This window comes from Tachypleus tridentatus, chromosome 4, assembly GCF_004210375.1.
Source record: "Tachypleus tridentatus isolate NWPU-2018 chromosome 4, ASM421037v1, whole genome shotgun sequence".
Classification (NCBI taxonomy): Eukaryota; Metazoa; Arthropoda; class Merostomata; order Xiphosura; family Limulidae; genus Tachypleus; species Tachypleus tridentatus.
The window spans coordinates 93,102,592-93,125,749 of NC_134828.1; the positions used below are offsets into that span (position 1 = coordinate 93,102,592).

Below are 23,158 nucleotides of genomic sequence, written 5' to 3' on the forward strand. Positions count from 1 at the left end.
ATAATCTGTAAAATATAAAGTGGCATTCTGCAATATTATATTGGTATTTAAATATATGCAAAATATTACATATTGAAACAACAGTATGAGCTAAGCTTTAATACAAAATGTATATATACGCTGCGTACTATTGTAAGTCTGTACAACCTCGTTAACTGTCACCACGGTCCGTTTTTGTTCCAAGTACCGATATCTGATAAAAACCGAATAACTACCGCTTTTAAAGTTGAAATAAGGGGATTTCCTGTAAGTAATTTCAGAACATTTAATTTAGTATTTAACCTGCGGTTATGAAAAAATTATCCTTCAAAAATTGGTGTTCTTTTTAGTGGTAACAGCTAAACCTTGTTTGATTTTCGCAATACTTTGCAACGACAAAGTAAACGGTATCTTGTATATGTACGAAATTTCATAAAAACAGAAGTTTGAGGTAATGTTTTTCATGTTTTTTTTTTTTTTAGATCTATACAATTTGAGGCATAAAAGACGAAAACGTAAGTATCGTATCTCAATTTTGGTTGCATTGGTTTTCCTCAAATTTAAGGTGATCAGACTGGAAGTTATTATAAGTGACGAATTCAGAAAACTTTATAGAAGGGCTACTAACTCATAGGCAACTGAAAATCATTGGTTCTAATACATAACACAGTGTGCTACGTGTCTCATGTTTGCCTGTTCGTCTTTTTCTTGGCCGCAAAAAACACTACTGTGTGTCTTGATGAGCTGTTATGATTACATCTCTATAAGACTTCATACAGTCACTTTTTTAAAAATACAATGTTCTTATACATATTATTGTAAAGATAAACAAAAATATAAGTACTAAGAACATGGCACATCAGAAGTTAAGGGTGGATCTATGATTTTTTTTTAGTAACAAAGAAGATAGATCCTTCTCAAAAAGCACACACCAAAACTATACTACACCATAGATGTCTACTGCATTTGCTGTTGTTTCTACAGTCATGTTGTCATGGAATAGAAGAGCATAATACGTAAATTTAATTAATATTAAGTGTTATGTATCACTTGAACATTATAACAAAAATAATTTGTATGTAATTAAAGGAAGAACAGTAATTAGCAAAGACAAAGAAAAGAAAGATATGAATCCATTTCTAGTAGTTGTGAGAAAAACCCTATTAGCTGATTCATCTCCATAACAAAATCAGATATTTAATTAAGTTTTCTAAGCTTTTCCAAAGGGCATTTTCTTAATTAACAAAAACAGGATTTAAGAAATTTCTTTCCCCATTTGAATAAAATTACAGTAAAGTTTAAAATCTGAAGATAACATTCTCATTATGTCATTCTGAAAATTTGTGCATATATTTAATGGTATTTTTTAATGCCAAGTTACTATATTATTCAAATGTAGTACAGTTTTTCTGACATTTATAAAAGCATAGAAATGTATTGCAATGGCAAGTTCCGTAAATATATTCAAAAACAGTAACAGTTGAGAGGAAGATACCACATACAACATTATCAATTACAAAGGACCATTTGATCCTTCAAGACTGTCCAAACATACCCACCTGTAAGAAATGATAAATGTAGATCTACCTTTCAATTTAAAAGAGAATCATCTATTCACCCCCTTTACATTATTTTAAATTACCAGCTTAAAGTAATGCCAACAGCAACTCATTCCATGAGTCAATTGCCCTATAAGAATAATTAAAAAAAATTTTTGACCAGAGCTTAGTTTACTTTTTCCAAAAGTAAAATTTTATCATTTCATCCTGTTGTCTTTAGAATATAACATAAATTAAATCAAAGGTTTTTATCTTTTAAATCCTTTGAATATCATGATTTTGCAATATTGAATATGATCATTTCTTATCCTTCTTTTCTCAAGATAACCAATCCATAGAATCATCCAACTAATCCTTTTCAACATCCTTTCTTAGACGAGTAAACCAAAACTGCACATAACATCTAATTAAGGCCTAACTAGCAATTTGTAAAAAGAGTTAATTACCTCTTGATATTATTTATTATTATATAAACATATTTATAAAAGTATCCTCAAATTCTGTTAGCGTTACTATGAGAAACAGAGTACTGTCTTTGTGGTTTGCATAACTTAACCATCAGTATGCCAATGTCCTTTTTTTTTTTTAGTTGCACTCTTGAGTGTATCTCTTAAATATATGATCCAAATTATGATAACACATATGCACTACCATGCACTTATTACAATTAGGGACTGTTTGTCCAGCTTTACAGATAGTCATAACCATTCTCTTAGTATTGCAAGACCATCAAAACATATAAAAATACTCTATTTCATTATCGGATTGCACTAATTTATTAGTAATATTCATATCAACATCACAAATGCAAGTGACAAAATCTAAAAGGTACAGGCACTGATTTCCAAGGCACACAAGTAACAAAGTTTGAATGGACTCTATTAAAAACTATGTTTTGCCTTTTCTGTTACCGACTCACCCTATGAACCAATTAACTAGTCTTTCCCTAACCATCACTCACATGATTTTCTTAGTTTATCTTGTGTTATACATAAAGTCTTCCTTCATCCAGATAACAAGTTACATCCTCAAACAAAAGTTAAAAGAAAATTAAGATAATAATGTCCATTCAGTAAATCCATACTGGCTGTCGTTTATAAAATATTTTACTAAATGATTTTGCAAACTTTATTTTATCAGACTACTTAGAAGTTTCCAAATACAGAAGTAAAACTAAGAGGCCAATGATTTTTAAAATTATGAGTGACACAAGTAACTCCAATCTTCAAACACCGACTCACTGTTTATTGTATTAACAAACTGAACATGGTATTTTAACTATTATTAAAATCTGTCTTATTTACTCAGTAATTCAGGTTAATTCCAATACTTCCAATGGAATGATCAGTGTTAGTAATATTACAAGCACTTTCTCTTGTAAAACAAGAACTTGTTCGAAAGCCCACATTTCATAGACTTCCACTCTTCAATACAAAAAAGCCGCTGGTCCCTTAAGTGGAACAATTTAAAATATATATTCTACTATAAACGGATAATTTTAGGCACTGGAAGCAATGTGTGTGGAAGTGCCAAAGTTGGAGTATGTTAAGCAAGTCAGAAGTGCAACAACTGAAAGCAGACAAACAGAAAATTTGATAGGTGGTTCCCTAGAAATGATTTAGAATTACTTTGACAATTTTGGCTAATTTTGATGAAGAGGAGGTCAAATTAAGATAACAACACAAGTGAAATTAGTGCAAAACTATTGCAAATGTCAAATTTGCTTTAGGATTTAAAACCAATTCATAAAAAATAAAATTTAAATCCTATGGCACTTGGAGGTGAGCAGATTACTAATGACCATATCCTCCTGTTCTTATTATGTTGTTGTAATTACTTATGTCATTTCCAATAGTTTCTGTTGCATCTTGTATTTCTTGTCTCCCCTTTATGTATAGAAAGTTTCATTTAAGTGATACTTAATAATGATTCACATCCATAACAAGCCATAAGAACCATAACTTATTGATTCAATGCACTGCCAAACAAGCCAATGATAACACAGTTCTCAATCACATGATGTATGTGTAATTACTTATGTATTGACTCAAAACATTGTCAAAATAGTAAACAAGTCTGTTGCAATTCTTAAACCTCATACCTTTGAAGAATGGTCAAAAACTTGTGTGAGCCAAAGCTTCTAAAGTCAAGCAAGTTAAGTCAATGTTAGGTCTTTACAAATGATAGCCAACACAGTCATAATACACTGATTCAATATGTAGCCAAATTTCAGTTACATGTTGAACTAAGGCATATGTGCCCCAATGAAAATGCCTCAAAAAATATCATTAAAAATGGTATATGTGATGGATCACTGGGTTCACAATACATATACTTTCTCCATCAATGTTAAGGGCATATAAGAAACTGACATAGATCTAATAATCAAAACATGTAATACCTGCATGGGCCGGTACACGGAGCAACCAAACATGCTTCTCTCTCCCACATGACTATGTTACAAACATGCTTCTCTCTCCCACATGACTATGTTACTCTTTGGAAATAGAAATAGACAAATCACAATTTGCCAGAAGATTTTATCCTTCTGTCAATATATTTGAATGTCTCCAGATTTAATCTGACCAGTGAGTACCCTTAGTACTAGCTTTCTGCTTTACCAATTCTTAAAAATGATGTGTAAAAGTTAATTCACATAATAATAAAGGGTATCAAAGAAATAGTGTCACTAATCATTATTCTAATTTCTAAGTGTCTGTTTTTGTTTTTAAATTTCATGCAAAGCTACACGAGGGTTATCTGCCCTAGCCTTCCCTAATTTACAAGTGTAAGACTAGAGGGAAAGCAGCTAGTCATCACTACCCACTTCCAACTCTTGGGCTACTCTTTTACCAACGAATAGTGGGATTGACCATCACATTATAATGCCCCCATGACTGAAAGGACGAGCGTGTTTGGTGGGACAGGGATTCAAACCAGCGACTCTCAGATTACAAGTCGAACACCTTAACCCACCTGGCCATGCCAGGCCATATTTCTAAATGAATCATAAAATTGATAAAAATTACACTTCATTGATTTATCTGTTTCACAGTATATCAGCTGTTGTTCATGTAGTTTTAAAATGTAAATAATGTTTGAATTGCAACTGTATCTATCTTATCTGAGTTGGTCTAATGAGCCCTAGTATTAGACTAGAAGACCTTTTGACAGCCTATATAACACACAATGAGGTTGATATATTTTTTATATTCTGTTCTTTTCTTTCACCTACAAGTTCTTAGAATTCAATAATGTGCAGAATCATGTGCCTGATCAGCTATTTCACAATCACACACCATTAACTATACATATGCACCCTACACTCAAAATTAAAACTAACATGATTTTGCAAATGAAATATATAATACTATATTATACCTTCAATGTTTAATTTGATATTCAAATTTCTTATGCCAACTCCAGCTTTCCTAATCCAAGAACAAGTACTCACATTTACATTTGCCTACATATTTAAAGGTAAGTTCCATTGTTTTTCATAGTTATCCCAAAGTGGGTCATTGTTTTAAAACTTATTTGTAATTGGAACCCAATATCTTATTAGAAAGATACTACATATCTTGTTTTAGTACAACTTGCACTGTCTGTTTAATTCCTTTACAGCTTGACTTTATATTTTCATATCTTGCTAATGTTATTGTAAAACATTAGACAAAAAAAAACATGTTCATGATACTCAATTTTGGTTTCTACTCATTCCTAACTGTATTTTTGAGTTTTCCATGTGCCTAAATCATACAATAATAAAATTTGCTTCTCATATACCACCTCAAATAAGCTAAATGTGTAGCATATACCTCAATTTAATATGAAGTATATATAGTGTTCATCTTACACTTATTAATGCTATAAAAAATTTTGTAACAATATGCATAACATTAAAAACTAGTTATGATTACTTTTATGCCTTAAGTCTTTCTTATAATTTCTTATAGTTTAACCATATATATGTAAATAATTAAATTTTAAATTATAGTTAAAAACCATTTTTAAATTTGCAATTCCCTCCCTGTATAACTTCTTCTCATTATTACAACGTAGCATTGCTAAAAAGTTATCTCAGATAATTTTGTACTTAGATATACAAGTTTACAAATACAAATAACCCAGTGTTATATGGTACTAATTTACATTTGTTAGTAAAGAGTTGCTTTAATTTTTGTTACTGTCATTTTCAAGCATTTTACAAATTAATTAACCGTGTTAAGACATAACCATTTCACTTTGTCTGCTTTCCTTCACAATTATTACATACTGTGGGTAATTTTGTAATGTTTATGCACAATATGTTACAGTTACATCTTCATAACATTTGTAAGTTTAGCAAAACTGGGTTTCAGTCTCACAGTTTTATAAGTACAACACATGTACTTACCTTTATGTAACTAATCTTGACAACAGAATGTAACTGATGTTTCTTAAAGGTAGATATTATGTTATAAAACAACTGCTATCTAATTATACAGTTTTATAAACATATATAAAATACTGGAATGCATCACCTAAGATTTATCTGAGATTACTGAAATGAGGAAGTCAGGACCATAGATAGGTGCATTTAACCACCTTATTCATTATGTAACACTGCTACCAGTACTACTAATAGATACATTATTGCACCAAAACTGCTCAATATTAATTATTCTAAGCAATATTAAATAAAAACAGAAGAATGAAATGGACTGCATATATTCCAACAAAACAGTTCATTTATTAAAAAAGGGTTTCCACATACATTACAGGTTACATTAGGCTTCTTGGTTTATTTTTCTTGAAATAAAGTGGAACACAAAAACCATGGGTAAATGATGTGTGCAAATTAAAAACAACAACAAAGCATTGGTCTTATACATTATTTTATTTTTATTTCTTTTTACAGAAATAACATCTAACACTAAATCGATTGATATTTTCAAATCAAAGTTGCTAAACATTTTACCTTTTCTCCTGGTTGCTGCTGATGATGCGTAACATTATGGAGTTCATCCAATGTTGGACGGTATAAATAACCATGAACGGACATGATATTTCGATAGTAGTCAACGTTTGGTAGAGCTTCCCTTGTATAATGACGTAAACTTCTGATGTTTTGTGTATTTTCATATGTATTTGTATTTCCTGATGTTGAATGAAGTGTTGAAGATCCATGACAGTGAAGTTCCTCCGTATAATCTTCTGAATTAAGAACTGGATTTTCACTGACAAAATCAACTTTGTCTACCTGAAACCTCGATTGTTTAGAACATGTTGTATCTGTGCTTACAACTTCCATTTTTCATAAATTATCCTTACACTTATTTTACCATTTACAAACTGTAAACACGAACTTATGATCAGTATTACCAATCTTCCCGATCGTTTGTTTTTAACAGTGTACCGTTATACCTAGTTTCTGCTACCTATCCTATATTTATAACTATCCACATGCATATATTTAGAGCACGTAATCACGCCCTCTAATGCAGAGAAGAAATTGTTCTAGTTTTTCCGACTTACAACAAAAAAGGTCAATTAACTGATATCATTTTGACACACAACAATGGACACACTTATCCGATAAATATACCTGTTATCATCAAGCAGTTTTCTAAAAACATATATCTCGTAAAAAAAATATTAGCTTGTGAAATATCCTTTATTATCGGAATCATTAAAGCTAGGATGTTTTTCTCCGTTTGAAATATTTCCGGCGAGACCCGGCATGGCCAAGCGTGTTAAGTCATGCGACTCGTAATCTGAGGGTCGCGGGTTCACATCCCTGTCGCGCCAAATATGCTCGCCCTTTCAGCCGTGGGAGCGTTATAATGTGACGGTCAATCCCACTATTCGTTGGTAAAAGAGTATCCCAAGAGTTGGCGGTGGGTGGTGATAACTAGCTGTCTTCCCTCTAGTCTTACACTGCTAAATTAGGGACGGCTAGCGCAAATATTTCTCTTTTACTTTGCGCGAAATTCAAAAACAAAGCATACTAAATATCTGTGTTTTTATTTCTTTATTTATAAACGCTAATTTCAAAATCTGTGTACATCTAAAAATAATGTTTTATTTTTGCATCGTCAAGAGGAGAGAATTTATGTGGACAAAAAAATGTCTAAGATTGACCAGATATTGGTTCAACTCAAACTTGCGATTTATTGTAAAACCAGTATTTGAAACAATTAAGTATATTTTCGTAAAAGTATGATCTTTGGCACACTTGTTGTATACAATATTACAATGCTTTTAAGATATCGAATCTCAGTGGAATCACTTTCTATTAGTTGTGGTGGCCATTTTACAAAATAGCGATGTAGGAGCTTTGGCTTTTCTCTTTTGTTATAGAATTACAGAAGTCAATAATGATTTTCCTCTCACATTGATGCTTTAGGGTAGAAACTAAACGTTCGAAAATGAATTCATATTCACAACAAATGAAATATTTCCTTGATCTAATCGGATTGCAAATATGTGTTAATGCTATTGTATCTAGTTATTGTATTCTACATTGATTGAGTAGAATATGTATTTTGGAATATTCGTAACTGCAAGACTTTATTTTCCTGTTGAATACAGAAAAAAATATTGAATACGGATTAAGCACTAACGGTATAAGCTTTAATATGTTGGAAGTTTGTTTGTTTGTGTTTTAATTTCGCGCAAAACTACGAGGACTATCAGTGCTAGCCGCTCCTAATTTAGCAGTGTAAAACTAGAGGGAAGGCAGCTAGTCATCACCACCCACCGCCAACTCTTGGGTTACTCTTTTACCAACGAATAATGGGATTAATCGTAACATTACAACGCCCCCAAGGCTGAAAGGGTGAGCATGTAGGTGTGACAGGAATTCGAACCCGCGACAATCGAATTACGAGTCGAGTGCCTTAACCACCTAGCGATGCCATATGTATAAAGTGGGATTAAATCTGCGTTGTTACGAACCAAAGCTACTACATCAGAGGTACATAAGTAGCCTGGCATGGCCAGGTGATCAGGGCACTATAATTGCAATGTGAAAGTCGCGGGTTCGAATCCTCTCTCAACAAACCTGCTCGCCCTTTCAGAGGATGGGGCGATATAATGACCAATAAATCCCACTCTTCGTTGTTAGTTAAATAATAGTTCAAACGTTGTGGGTGTGTAGTGATGACTGTTTTCTATCAAAATTACGGACGGCTATCGCAAATAGCCCCTCTTGTAGCTTTGCGCGAATTTCAAAAGAAGCACATAAATACTTGGTCATTTTAAACAAGATGGCTCTAGTATTTTGTTTTTCCACGTCACTTGAACGTCCAGTTTGATAGTTTGGAATTACGTGAAGAGTCACAAGCTGTCTCTAATTTAGTAGTGCAACATGAAAGGGGAGGCAGCTAGTCATCACCACCTACCGCCGATTCTTGGGCTACCTAACGAATAGTGAGATTGATCGTGACATAATCCCGCCCCCACTTCTGAAAGGACAAGCATGTTTATTAATACCAGGATTCAAACCCACAACTCTTAGATTACGAGTCGAGTGCACGAACCACCTGGCCATGCCGAATCACTCGAATGTCTTTCATTGTTACTTACTTTTAAACAACTTTTTATGAACAAACTGAGACTTTAGTTATTATTTCCATCCACTTCTATAGATTAACAATAGAGAATAGTATCCTCATCAGTAACCCTAAGCCAAACCAAACTGTAATATAAATACCGAACTCTATTTAAACTGGTGATTAATTTTATTTACACTAATTACACCATGTAACAAAATGTTTCTTTTTCTTTTCCTGGGCAGAAAGTACTATTTCCCAATTGCTTATGCCTAAAGTAAATAGAAAAGACCTATTTTTCTCTTCAAACTTTGCTTTTGTGATCTGGGTAATAAATTTTCAAATTTACCCATTTTTCGAGATAGATTCAGTACTGACTAGCTGATAGAGAATGTTTTCGAACTTACAAGAATTTTCATGAACCTTTTAAAATTTTCTAGAACTCTTCATAGTAATATATATATATATATATATACAGGGGCTCACTACTTCAATTTAGTTCCAGCTGCCTAAGTGAACACATAGACCTATCTGATTTTATCAGAGATGGCATCAAGAAGCTGCAAGCATTCTCCAGACGCATTCTGCTACGTATGTGGCCTACTGATCAAGACAAGAGAGAAAAATTACTCTGTGACAACGTCTGCTAAAATGTGTGAAGCCTACAAGGCATATTTCGGCATGCTCGTTGGGGACCAAGACGAATCCTGGGCACCTCTTTTTACCTGCAAGCACTGCAAAAAGCTTCCAGAAGGTAAGACGGACAATTTTTGCTTGCTTGAGTAATAAAATTTTATATTATACAAATTTTAGACCTTTTAAAATTTAAATATCTTTTTTTAAAATTTCTAATAGTACAGAAAAAACATCACATATAAAATATTTTGCATGAACCTTTTACACATTACTTGTGGATGAAATAAATTTATTCTTCATAACAACAAATTTACTTTGCAGATGGGCACAGAGGGGAAAAGAGAGCCATGAAGTTCGCCATTCCAAGAAGTTGGCGTGGACCCACTGACCACTCAAGCAATTGCTACTTCTGCTTGGTGGACTCTTCCAAACGTCGGGCTGGCAAGAATACATCTGCTATCATGTATCCGGACCTTCCATCATCCATCGCCCCAATGCCACACTGCCCTGAGCTCCCTGTACCCACTCCGCCAGAGAGAAAGCAGCCATCCTTAGAAGAGAGCAGCAAATTAGAAGATGTAGACGTTGAAGATCCAGATTACAATTTCAGAAGTGCAGCTCGTGAGAGAAACCCATATTAACCCAGCAAAAGAGACCTCAATGACTTGATCATATATCTTGGTTTAACAAAGTCGAATGCCGACTATTCGTTGGTAAAAGAATAGCCGAAACGTTGGCGGCGGGTGGTGATAACTAGCTGCGTTCCTTCTAGTCCTACACTGCTATATTATGGATGGTTAGAGCATATAATCCACATGTAGCTTTGAACAAAATTCATAAAACAAACAAAAAACAAATCTTATGTTGTCTTGCGGTAAATTATAATATTGTATTTATCCATTAATGGAAATATACATTTTGAGTCGCTCGTTGGTTTTGTTTGAAACTTAAGCGAAATCCAAAAAATAACGTATATGTTTATGCTCATCATAGGGTTCCAACCGTGAATTTTAACATTATAAGCTCTTATGCATACCTCTTAACTTCCAAGAGTGGTTGCCTGAATGTTAGTTTTAGGGTACTTCTTCTGACTTATAATAGCAGTCAACAGTTAATAGAATTCTAACATTATAAACTGCAAAATGCAAGTAATTGTGGTCTTGCGACAACCGTTTTTAAGTTTGCAAAAAAATACAGTAATATTGTTAGTAAACATTGTGATGTGCCAAGATTTTAATGCAATTTTTAAACAGGACATTGTTTTCAGCAGCTCAAACTTCTGCTGTCTGCTCTAAAAGTTAAACATTTTATTGAATAATTGATTAATTAGGTGTGTTTTTTGTTTTGTTTTTTTGGAATTTCGCACAAAGCTACTCGAGGGCTATCTGTGCTAGCCGTCCCTAATTTAGCAGTGTAAGACTAGAGGGAAGGCAGCTAGTCATCACCACCCACCGTCAACTCTTGGGTTACTCTTTTACCAACGAATAGTGGGATTGACCGTCACATTATAACGCCCCCACAGCTGTGAGGGCGAGCATGTTTGGCGCGATCGGGATGCGAACCCGCGACCCACGAATTACGAGTCGCGCGCCTTACGCGCTTGGCCATGCTGGGCCAATTAATTAGGCTTAATGTTCTTGTATCTTTTTTTTTTTTCTTTTTGGGTATGAACATACAACAAAAAAAGTATATTGTTGATAATAAAAATAAATTAGGAACATTACGCCATCATCATCATATTAGTTTAATAATAATTAATTTATTAAATAAACAGCCAACTGCAATTTTCTTTACTATTACCAAAGAATCAGATAACTCTGTTTTTAATTTATTTGGGTCATCCAATTTTAGTATGAACTTAGTTAGTTATCACCATTAGATTCCATCAAGGAACATAGGGCCGCAATCGCTTGCGGATTCTTCAACAGGTATTTAAGTGAGTAGGTTGTTAGCCAACTGCACCGAGCCGTCCCTAATTTAGTAGTGTAAGACTAGAAGGAAGGCAGCTAGTCATCACCACCCACCGCCAACTCTTGGGCTACTCTTTTACCAACGAATAGTGGGATTGACCGATACATTGTAACGCCCCCACGGCTGGGAGAGCGAGCATGTTTGGCGCGACGCGGGCACGAACCCGCGACTCTCGGATTACGAGTCGCATGCCTTACGCGCTTGGCCATGCCAGGTCAAGTATGAACTTACAACGTTAAAATCTAGGGCGCGATTTTCTTCAGTGGACAAAGTGCATGCGGTATATTATTTATCTATGCGCTTAGAAAGGGAAGTGCGGGCGAAAAAAATACGACGGCTTCATTCTACCTGTTTTGGAGTATCAAAACAAGAAATTAAAACAATATTAAAAGAAAAATACACTTAAAAGTAAGAATTAAAAATATTTAATACGATTAATTTTGGTTTTATTTACTCTTAAACTGGCCCGGCATAGCCAGGTGGTTAAGGCACTCGACTCGTAATCCAAGGGTCGCGGGTCCCAATTCCCGTCACACCAAACATGCTCACTCTTTCAGCCGTGGGGGTGTTAAAATGTGACGGTCAATCCCACTATTTGTTGGTAAAAGAGTAGCCCAAAAGTTGGCGGTGGGTTGTGATGACTAGTTGTTTTCCCTCTAGTCTGGCCTGGCATGGCCAAGCGTGTTAAGGCGTGCGATTCGTAATCTGAGGGTCGCGGGTTCGCATCCCCATCGCGCCAAACATTCTCGCCCTTTCAGCCGTGGGGGCGTTATAATGTAACGTCAATCCAACTATTCGTTGGTAAAAGAGTAGCCCAAGAGTTGACGGTGGTTGGTGATGACTAGCTGCCTTCCCTCTAATCTTACACTGCTAAATTAGGGACGGCTAGCACAAATAGCCCTCGAGTAGTAAATTTTCTAATGACTTTAAACTTTTGCTTGTTGCTAACTCTGAGGCAGATACAATTGTTTCACAGAAGGATTTCAATAATTATATCAGTTGAATGAATAGATGTCAGAAGACTGATTTTAATAAATGCAAGGTAGTGCATGTGGGATATTACAGTTTGAATTCCAAGTATAATTTTGATGGAATCACCATAATAGTGTGAGGTAAGAAAAATATCTTAGTGTTCTGATTCATCAGTCTCAGGCCACCCAACCAGTTTTCTGTTTCTAGTGGTAGGGCAAATATGTTGTATGTATAGAAATACATCATACCAAATTTAAAGAGGTTATATATAATGTAATTTATTGCATCTACCAGATTTGAAGACAACCCATTCTAAAGGTCAGTCACTGTCTTAGCAAGATAAAGTGACTCAGTTAAAAGTGATTGTAATCTTTATAAATTTGTGTGTGTCCTCTTTCGTTGTTAGGTGCGATAGAAGATGATGTATTAGTATTATTAATTCCATTAACAATCTTAAAAGACCTCTCTCAGTCCAGTTCGCCCCCCTGGATAAAATAATTTCATATGTATTAACTTGTATTCATATGACAACCCTTCCCTCCCAGATATTACCCATTTTGAAACATTTACAATTCAGTGTCCCCTGTAAGGTAAGAAGCCCAAGACTGAATACTGTACACCAAATCAGCCCTAACAATAGTTGTAATAATCATTTAAAACTTATTTTCACTGTTTCTATAAAAACTGTCTGTTCTACCACTGGAAAAGTGATTCCTTGATTGGCATAAAAGACTGTTCAACTCAAACACCAAGATAAGAGACTGTTCACCAAACACCAAGATCCTTTCCCAAGTTTATTCCCATCAAAATTATATTTGTAATTTACATTATGATAACCCACATGCATTACCTTGCACTTGTTATAATTAAAAGCCATCTTCCATTTATTCACTAAAATTACCAAGAAGTAAAGTATCATCCTCATCACAACCAGTCACACCCAACTACTTAATTTTATTAGGATATTTAAGCAACTTGTTGACCATTTTTTCATATATATAATTGATGGCTCACATAACCAATCCACAACCTTTTTTCAAAACTCTTGTATAAATGTTTTCTGGGTCAAAAATCTTATCTACATTCTCTAAACTTCCAAACCTTATGAAGTTCATAGAACTATGATCATCTTGAAGCCACCTGGCAAATGTTCAGGGTGAAGAATATTGCTTCAATATTCATTGGTAAAAATTGAAGAAGATGATGATTTTAGTAACCAAGCCATCTTATAATAAACAGAAATAGGCTCTCATTTATCATCCCTTAAAGGCTGTACTTTCATCCTGTCATTTTGTTTACCTATAATGTATTTAAAGAAATCCTTCCATGGTTTTTACATTTTAAATCTTTTTATCACATATTTTTTATTTGCTATTGGCCTGTTTGACCAACTGTTTTGATCCTGTAAATCTCATATAACAGCACTTGATTTAAATATAATGTTTTTCTTTAATTTTACCCTTTATTGTCCTTGTGAGTCAATCTGGTCTTTTCTCTTTCAGCCACTTTTTTGTTCATGTACCTAATTCTTGAACTAATAACACTACTGAAACACATCTAAGGTAAATATTTATTGATGAATTCAGCAGCAAATTATAGAAAATACAATTAAACGTAGTTTATTTTTATTTTTAATCAACAATTCCAAACCTACAAGATTAACTCATCTTTATAGGCTTACTAATATCACAGGGTTTACTCAAAGTGAATTCATTAATCGTTGTTACTTACATCATATTTGAACATATTGTGTGAAATAAAGTAATACATTAGTGTATAGGGTTGTTGTTTTTAGCTGTGATATAATGGCTCATAGCTCCATTATCTCTTGACAAGTTTGAGATATAATTATAGTTTTGAACTCAGGAGGTCATACCTTTCAATTGATGCATTTGACCACTCCCAATATTTCCTAGATTAATTTACACTAACGCTGCTGAAACAAATCTCAGTATGAAGGCAAGTTGGAAGTGATGCTGGTGAATAACAGAATCAGATGTATGTGCACCTCATATTTGGTATTGCTGATACCGAGAAATATAGATAATAAAAAAGGTAAAAATAGGTCTTTGTGATTAATTTACTTTAATCCTGCCTGAAATAAATTTAAGTTCCATGGCTATTGACGATTCTTTCTTGTTATAAGTTGAATTGTTGCCATTTGATCTTTAAAGTGATCAAGAATGTTAACTTGATAGTCTGTTTGTAACTTTAACATCATGCTCCAAGGCTAACATGTCCAGCACTGTAAGAAAGTGGAAGTATCTTCTTTACATAGAATATTATTTCCTTATTCTTTGCCATTACTATTATAACTTTATTGAATCTTAGTAATACAGTATTTAGCTTAGCTTGTCATTACCATTTGCTATTAGTTGATGTAAAGAATCTGTGCTGTTAAAAGTGAAACTTTAAACATAGTGTTTATCGTACGAGCCAATCAAAAGGCAAGCCTAGTTCATTCCATTTACTATCTTCCTCACTGTATTCTAACATTAATAAACTGATTGAAATAAATATATGTAAGCCTGATATTACTTTTAGTGATATGGAATAGTAGAAAATAATCTGAATACTGGTTATAAAAAATTACAAGTCAAATTTTTTTTTGTTATATGATTAAGATATAAAGTTTAAACCAATGTATGGATCACTGTGTTAACTGTTATTATGATTTTGCACTTGTTCATGGAAAATAAGGATTTAAACTGTAAGAGAACCATCTTAGTTACAATTATCAACTTATGACACATTTATGTCAAGGTTATCATGACCTTCTGGTCCCTATTTGTCATTTTCATAAAGTAGTTAACACAGACTGACTTGTTTTTTATAGAAAAGAAAAGTATTCCATGATATTTTGAACAAGTCAACAAGGTTACTGTTAAAGCCTTGTTCTCATTTTCAGTAAGTTTATTTAGGAGTTTAGTATATTGCTTAGATTCGTTTAGAAAAGCCATGCTTCATGTTGTACTTAGGGCTATCTAGAAAATAACACATATATTAACATTATTGTATAAAAACTCATATTTACATAGACCCATTTATTATGTTCAATGCTTTTTGTAAATTCTTCTAGTCATTAGATTATAAAAGGACTGTGTTTGCTATTTCTAATAGCAATACCAAATTTGCTATCTCTAATAGCAATGCCAGTATTTAAGAAAGATCTTCAGGGCTTAATTTCTAAATAAAAAACGAATTGTGTAAACATTGGAAGGTAATGTTTGGCACATTAATTGATTATTACATCCATGAACATTTTGTTCATATGTCAGTCACCTGTTTTGGAATGTATGAAAGTTTTGTGGGTTTCCTTTTTTTATATAATCACATAATTGTTTGAAACATCTTGATTTCATACAGAGCTATTTCAACTAACTGAAGACAAAAATGATTTAGCTTTTCAACAGAAACAGTTTCTTGCTTAATCAAAAATTCAGTTCACATTTCCCTAAACAAAATTGTATCACATGAATATTTGTTATGTGAAAAATGAAAAGTGCCTCAAAATGAACAAATTACCATGCAGGCTGTCTTGAATTTTATTATTTTAAAATAATATGAAGAAAATTTTCAACAATATCAGTGATAATTAATTTATTCCAAAATATTCTTGTTTTCACAAAGCCTTATTGTAACATAAATACATTAGTGTGGTGGTAAAAATGATGTGCTGACTTGAATAATGGTGATGATGATTTACCCATACATTCTGGAGGAGGGCTATGAGGATTATAGGAAAGCTTGCCATGTGAAGACAAGTTAGGAAATTGATAGTTTTGATCCATCATTTTTTTTTCAACCAATGGTGGCACAAATGTAAATGTTGGTAGGAATCATCTTCAGCCAAGACAGCTTTATTTTTCTAACAGGGTAGATAGCCTTTGAAATATAGTGGATTCAGTAAATATAATGGAGTTTATGATAAAGTTTGATAAATATCTGAATGATAGGTGCTGGCTTTGAGATTTTTCTTTTTTGTTAATTAAGTGGATGGAATGGCCTAGATAGACCAGTATGTCTCTTAAATTTGAAGTTACATTAATAGTTATGATTGAACAGAGATGTGAAAATGGAGCTTGGTATAGTTTAATATTAGTACACCTTTATACTAATGTATTAATACTGAGGAATAAATGAGATTATTTATTTTGTAGTGTAGGATCAACATATGCAAATTAAAAACATCAGAAGCAAACAACAACCCTCAACTTATTGAAGTCGGTTCTAAAACAACAGACTCACTAGAAGTACACAATGTAATAGATCAATGCACACATTATACAATAACCAATGTGAGTGAATTATCTATTGGGTATTCTTCCTGTTATGAATATTCTCAGCTCTAATCATAATAATATTATTTCTCACCAGGTTTGACAAGCCTGAAATAATTAGATTGGTCCAAAATCCATATACATGAAGGTAGCAGTGCAAATAATTTTCATAATTTCTTTATTTCCCAGCAATTTATTACATTCATTTCAAGATTCAATTCCCATATCAAACAAAAAACTTCACAAGGAATTTTAGTGGGAGGTGAACATGTAAGCATGTACATGTATTTAATTAAAGAAGAATTGTTTCCAGCAATATCCACACAATTCTTTAGTCATTCCTAAACAAACCAGTCAAGGAATTTCAAATAATATAAAAGAACCTTTATGCAGAACTGCAGCAACATTGTAGCTCATGCTCACAACTATAAAACTGGTTAGCCAATCTGTGGATTATCTTGCTCAAAAGTGAAAGTTTATAAAAACAAAACAAATAAAAACAGTCTAAATTTTAAAAAATGATAGGACTAACAATTGGGATGATTATTTCCAATTTTACACACAAACCATCAGTTCTATATGTACTACTACAGTTGTCCAGAAGAGCAACTGTACTGAGCATGACACAGTTTACAAAGTTCTGGCATCTCAGGACAGACAACCTCACCTGGAAAATCCCCCTCAAGTAAATTGCAAAGTAGAACAAAACCCTCTTAGTGAAATAAAACAAAAGCCACCAGCTCTTCATGATGGAGTACTTCTTCCAGTAAGCATGAGAAGGATTATCCCACGTTTCCACCACAGTTATTGAATATCCATAAGGCAATCTTTGATGAGGAAGATCACATCAACAATCTGTGTGAGAGTTGGTATTACACTTTCTATCTACTTGTGGGACATGACCAACCAACCATCTTGAAGGCCACTGAAAGTATTATAAAGGATCAAGCTCTTGTACCAACAGTCCTGATTAAGGATTCTCATGGTAAGCTTCCAATAAAGCAAGTCAAATGTATTACAAAGGAGCATCAATAGCATTTGAAGAACCAATGGCTGGACTATGTGAATGAGAGGAAGACTTTGGAGGAATTTCTTAATAACATAGGTCACAGAATCAGGTGGATATAAAATGAACCTTAACACTTAATGGAATTTTCAATACTGTGTTTTATTTATTTGACTTTTCCTAAATACAGCAAGATGTTACTTTTATAGTGCTTAGTGCTCATTTTCATGACTGTGTAACTAATTTGGTGTTCCTGTAAAACAGTAAGTTATAAATTTATAAATCAAGTGTTAATGCATGCTGCTATATAATATAATGCTTTTCTTTTTTTGTAGTCTTATGACATAGTAAACATTTTACATGTCAAAGAAGGGTTCATAAGTTTTAAATGATAAAAAAAATTATGACTTAAAATTTCATATTATTATTTGTACCAGGGAGTTTTGTCCTACACTCTCTGTAAACAGTGTGTTAAATTAAATAATTTTATGAATTAAAAGTCATTATTTTATTTACCAGTGTGTGTAGATTATAACATACATTTCAAACATTAAGTTAAAACAAACGTTTTATTTAATATGAAGCAACGTAAATGTCTCCCACTTCTAGAAATAGTAGAGTCCAAAGATGAAGTGTCTGTGCCCTAAATATTTACGTGATTCAGCAGACCTACTTACACATTTATAACAATAGTATCTTAGCACTTTGATTATAACTTTTCCTTTGATAACTCTGTAAATGTTGAAATGTGTTTTCTAAGCACACTTTTTATTGTTTTTACTACAAATTACAAGGAAGAAAGCCCCCTCAGTAGCACAGTGGTATGTCTGCTGCTCAATATGTTACATCCATACAAGAATTAGTTTTATTAGTAAAGTCTTTTTTTTTAAATAAAATCCAAATATAATGGATTTTTCTAAAATGCAATACTATTAGTGTATGGAAAGTTAATTTATTTTTTCAATGGTAGCAGTATTATTATATTGTTTTAACGTTTTTTGTTGGCGGGTTATTTTAACGTATTTTTTTTTTAAATAATTCCAAGTCCATTCCGCATAAATTATAACAAACTAGTTTATTTCCCTTTTAATATCTTTACAAGTTAAAACATATACTGTTGTAAGTCTACTTATTTGCATTCAAATCTCTCTTTAAAATTTTGCAGGAAGGCATTTACACATTTTGATAAATTGAGCGTAATGGTCGTTTACTACTGAACTTTCATTTATCTAAACATTCCAACCTCTCTAATAATACTAGAATTAATTTAAAATCAGCTTGTACACAGTAACTCAACACGTATGATAGCTAGTTAAGATACAAATACATTACAAATGCGCTGGGACTGATTCATCTCCTTTTTTTTATTATTATTCTTAAAACAACTTCATCTACCATCTTGTAGATTATTTCTTGAAAAACGAAGCCAGGTTTATAAGCTAGTTTCGAATTTACTGAAACACTTGACCACAAATCTTTTATAACTTTCTAGGCCTATCTTAGCGTTATCATCTATGACCCCAGCTGCCCCTAGCTAATTTCTATATAATTATAAAAAATTTAGATTATAATAATATCAGTTATTCTGCTCTTTAATATACTAGTTTAATTTTGTATTAAACCTGAGGTATTTTGCAAGGTAGAAAAAACAAAAATGCGATTAGCAGTTATACATACGACTTTACAAATGACGTGTTTAAAATTGAACAAATAACAACTAGGGTTTCAAAATTATTTTCTAAAATGTGTTATGAAGTAGGCAGCAACACTGTCTACATGGTAGGATGGCTGATACTATTCATCAAAATGGTATGTAAATATGTCCTCAATAGATCATTAGAACTTTACAGTGTTTCCTTTTATAACAATATTTGTGAAATGACTAAGTTACAAGTTCTGATAATGTCTATAAATTTCATAGCAAGAAGTTTAAATTACTTGTTCTTCTACTTTTTATGATACGCTAATTGAAAAACCAAAACATTAGTGTCAACCAATTTCATTGAGGTGACATAATTTCAAAGGAGTATCCACTTTTATAAGCATTATCAATAACTTATTTTGGCCCAGCATGGTCAGGTGGTTAAAGCACTCGACACGTAATCTAAGGGTCGCGGGTTCGAATCCCTGTCACACCAAACATTCTCGCCCTTTCAGCCGTGAGGGCATTATAATGTGTCGGTCAATCCCACTATCCGTTAGTAAAAGAATAGCCCAAGAGCTGGCGATGGATGGTCATGACTCTAGTCTTACACTGATAAATTAGGAACGGCTAGCGCAGATAGCCCTCGTGTAGCTTTGCGCAAAATTCAAAACAAAACCAAACCTTGTTGCAGGATACCTCTTTATTTCAGTATTTCATGTTCGCCTGTTCTCCAGACATTAATATTCATGCTGAACATTTTGTTTTTCAGTTGGTTGATAGTGTCAGCAGGCCTCTCCCTCCAAGGGCTGCAGATTAGTTTGCATCAGCTTACTATCAAGGTTCTTTTCTGTTTCTTAACTCTCAGCAGTTGTCGTCGTTTTAATCATGATGGGGAAGTATTTTTGTTGGGTGGTAAAAGCATTCGCTCGTCGCTTAGATGTTCTAGGGTTTCACTTTCCTTATTCCCTGGACGACTGGCTACTGGCTCATTCTAAATAAGAATCTGGTCATCACACTTATCAGCTGCTCTTGGAATCAGTTTGTGTAGGCTGGTTGAAATTGCGTAAACAGCAGTTAGATACAGTTCAAAAAGCAATAACACAAAGTTTAATATTTAATTAATGTGTACTGTTACGAGTTAAAAGAGACTTAGAATAAACAAACATAGTTTGACGCTATATTTGAATTATTCGGGAAAGAAAGGGAGGGTAATTTTGATTTATTTCGATTTTGTTTTCGGTGGTTACGAGACCAGTTAAATTGACCAATCTTGTTTTGTGCTAAAGAAAATAAAATAACAGACAAAATGTGATGTTTTACTGAAAACAAACATTTTAAATGTAATTAGGAGGTTTTTGAGATTAAACAAATGAAATTTGAGACTTTTGAAATGAAAAAAGTATTTTTAATCTTAACATAAAAATCACTTTGCACAAGAATTATTCAAAATAAATATTCGATATATTCAAGGACAAACCTTTTTTCGCTCATATAAAATACTTCACTAAAGTGTGATTTTGTGTATGTGAAAGACTTATAATGTTAACTAAAAGACTACTAAATTTGATGAAGAAATAATTCGTGATAACGAGAAAACCCACTTGTAGAGAAAATTATATAGTATAAATGGTATATATGTAGAGGAGAGTACAACGTTTTGACCTTTTTCGGTCATCGCCTAACGATGGTCGAAACGTTGTTCTCTCCTCTAAACACTAGCTGTTTTACATATATAATTGACAAAGAAATGCTCACTATATTAAAGTTAGTAATATCAAATGAATAAAACTTTGAATGAATAGAAAGAAGTCATGTGGTTAGCCAAACTGACTGATCACGTGCTTAGAGAGTTATCCCTTTCGCGACTGGACAAGAGTCAAAGACTATGTTATCGAGGTTGTTGACTTGTAGATTATAATTCAAACTTTAATATTGTGTGTGAGTTAGTTTCTTAAATTAAAAGTACATATTAAAATAACTCGCCTAAATATCTATTTTCCTGAGTTACGTGGTATGTTGAATCCAGCATTGGTTAAAATATGATGTTTTTTATGTCAAAATACTAAATTTATAGTTACAAACGAATTAGGAACTCAAATTACCAATATGTTGCTGAGATATGGCATACATACTAAATCAAACACAGCAGCCCTGTCATCTCTTTCAGTATTTGGAAACGTTGCCTTATATATACTTATTTCGATATGTGACAGTTGAACAACCACTTGATGGCTTATAATTTATCCCTCGTAATTTTCTCTTTCATTTTAATCTGTTATTCAAGCATAAATAATTGCAGGACAGTAGAATGACAAAGTTTTGGACACATAAGCCTCTAATAGATATGAAAGAGGTTAAGAAGCTATAATGGAAAAGCTGTGTCGCGTTGAAGGACAGTTCGCAAGTGTGACTTAAACGCTGTGTTACAAACTATTGAGAAAAAGGCAGAACAATGAAAAAAAAAACAAAAAATGTTGAAGCAACTCTCAACAAAACAACTCTCTACCCTAACAAAAACGTTCTGTAGAGGTATTCAGCTTATAATATACAGGGTATATTATATACATTAAATATCCATTAAACACCCATTTCAGTTTACTTAAAGTTCTACATTCATGGCTCTTATATAAATATATGTGTATTAACTGTAAGGTCAGGTACACTGACAAAACAAATAACCACTTGAAAACTAGAGTCTATGAACATTTAAGAGTATCTCATAGAACCAACTTTCCACTATTTAAACCCAGCCACTCATTCATTTGTACACGTCCTGAAACTACAGGACACAATATTTCATTTAACGATTTATCTGTCATCACCACATAATCTTTAAACCTTTAACTGTATATTAAAGGAAGTCTACCTATAGCTGAAGACCGCCTGATCCTTGATGATCCAATAAAGATCATAAGACCTAAAACTATTCTGAATATTCACATGTAACTTTGCTGCTTGTAATACACTATTGGCCAAATGCTTCAGGCCAATGAACATAAAAAATATGCATTTTACGTTGTTAGACTCATCCACTTATTTGAGTAGAGCTTTGAAAAATGAAAATAAAAATAAAGTTTTTTAGCATTTAATATGGAAAATGTGAACACTGAAATTAGCCTAAATACTAGCTGGTCAAAAGTTTAAGACCATACCAAAAAGAACTTCTAAACAAGGTAGGAAATGCCCAACAAGAGGTCTCAGTTGCGAGTTGCACAGCTGTCATTGCAAATAACTTCAAACATTCGCTTTTGCATGGCCGATATAAGCATTTGCAGAAGGCTGGCTGGAATGTTATTCAAAGTGGTGAAGATGGCTTCACGAAGATAATGCACTGTTTTGAATTGATGTTCATTTCTATAGACTTCCCTTGCCATTCACCCCCAAACATTTTCAATAGGGTTCAGTTCGGGCGAACACGCTAGATGGTCTAAAAGAATCACGTTATTCGCTATGAAAAAGTCCTTTGTCGTGCAAGCATTGTGGATTGCAGCGTTGTCCTGCTGAAAGATCCAGTCATTTCCACACAAGTGAGGGCCTTCAGTCAATAAGGATGCACTCTCCAACATGTCAATGTA

General features: G+C 33.2%; 1 protein-coding gene and 1 long non-coding RNA gene across 3 annotated transcripts in view; one reads left to right on the forward strand and one right to left on the reverse strand.

Moving 5' to 3' along the window:
- The window catches only part of LOC143249699 (solute carrier family 12 member 2-like), a 63,016-nt gene extending 56,024 nt beyond the window's left edge, over positions 1-6,992 (reverse strand). Inside the window, exon 1 of one of the 2 annotated variants that reach the window (XM_076500009.1) lies at positions 6,499-6,992. In XM_076500009.1, the coding sequence (XP_076356124.1) occupies positions 6,499-6,831 (333 nt within the window). In that variant the 5' untranslated portion in view covers positions 6,832-6,992. The remainder of the gene's footprint in view (positions 1-6,498) is intronic. The other variant, XM_076500010.1, reaches the window with a different exon arrangement.
- On the forward strand, positions 131-6,564 carry LOC143249702 (uncharacterized). The gene is made up of 3 exons (XR_013027915.1): positions 131-246; positions 462-494; positions 6,439-6,564. It is a non-coding gene; the product is annotated as an uncharacterized LOC143249702 (long non-coding RNA).
- Positions 6,993-23,158: the final 16,166 nt, after the last annotated feature.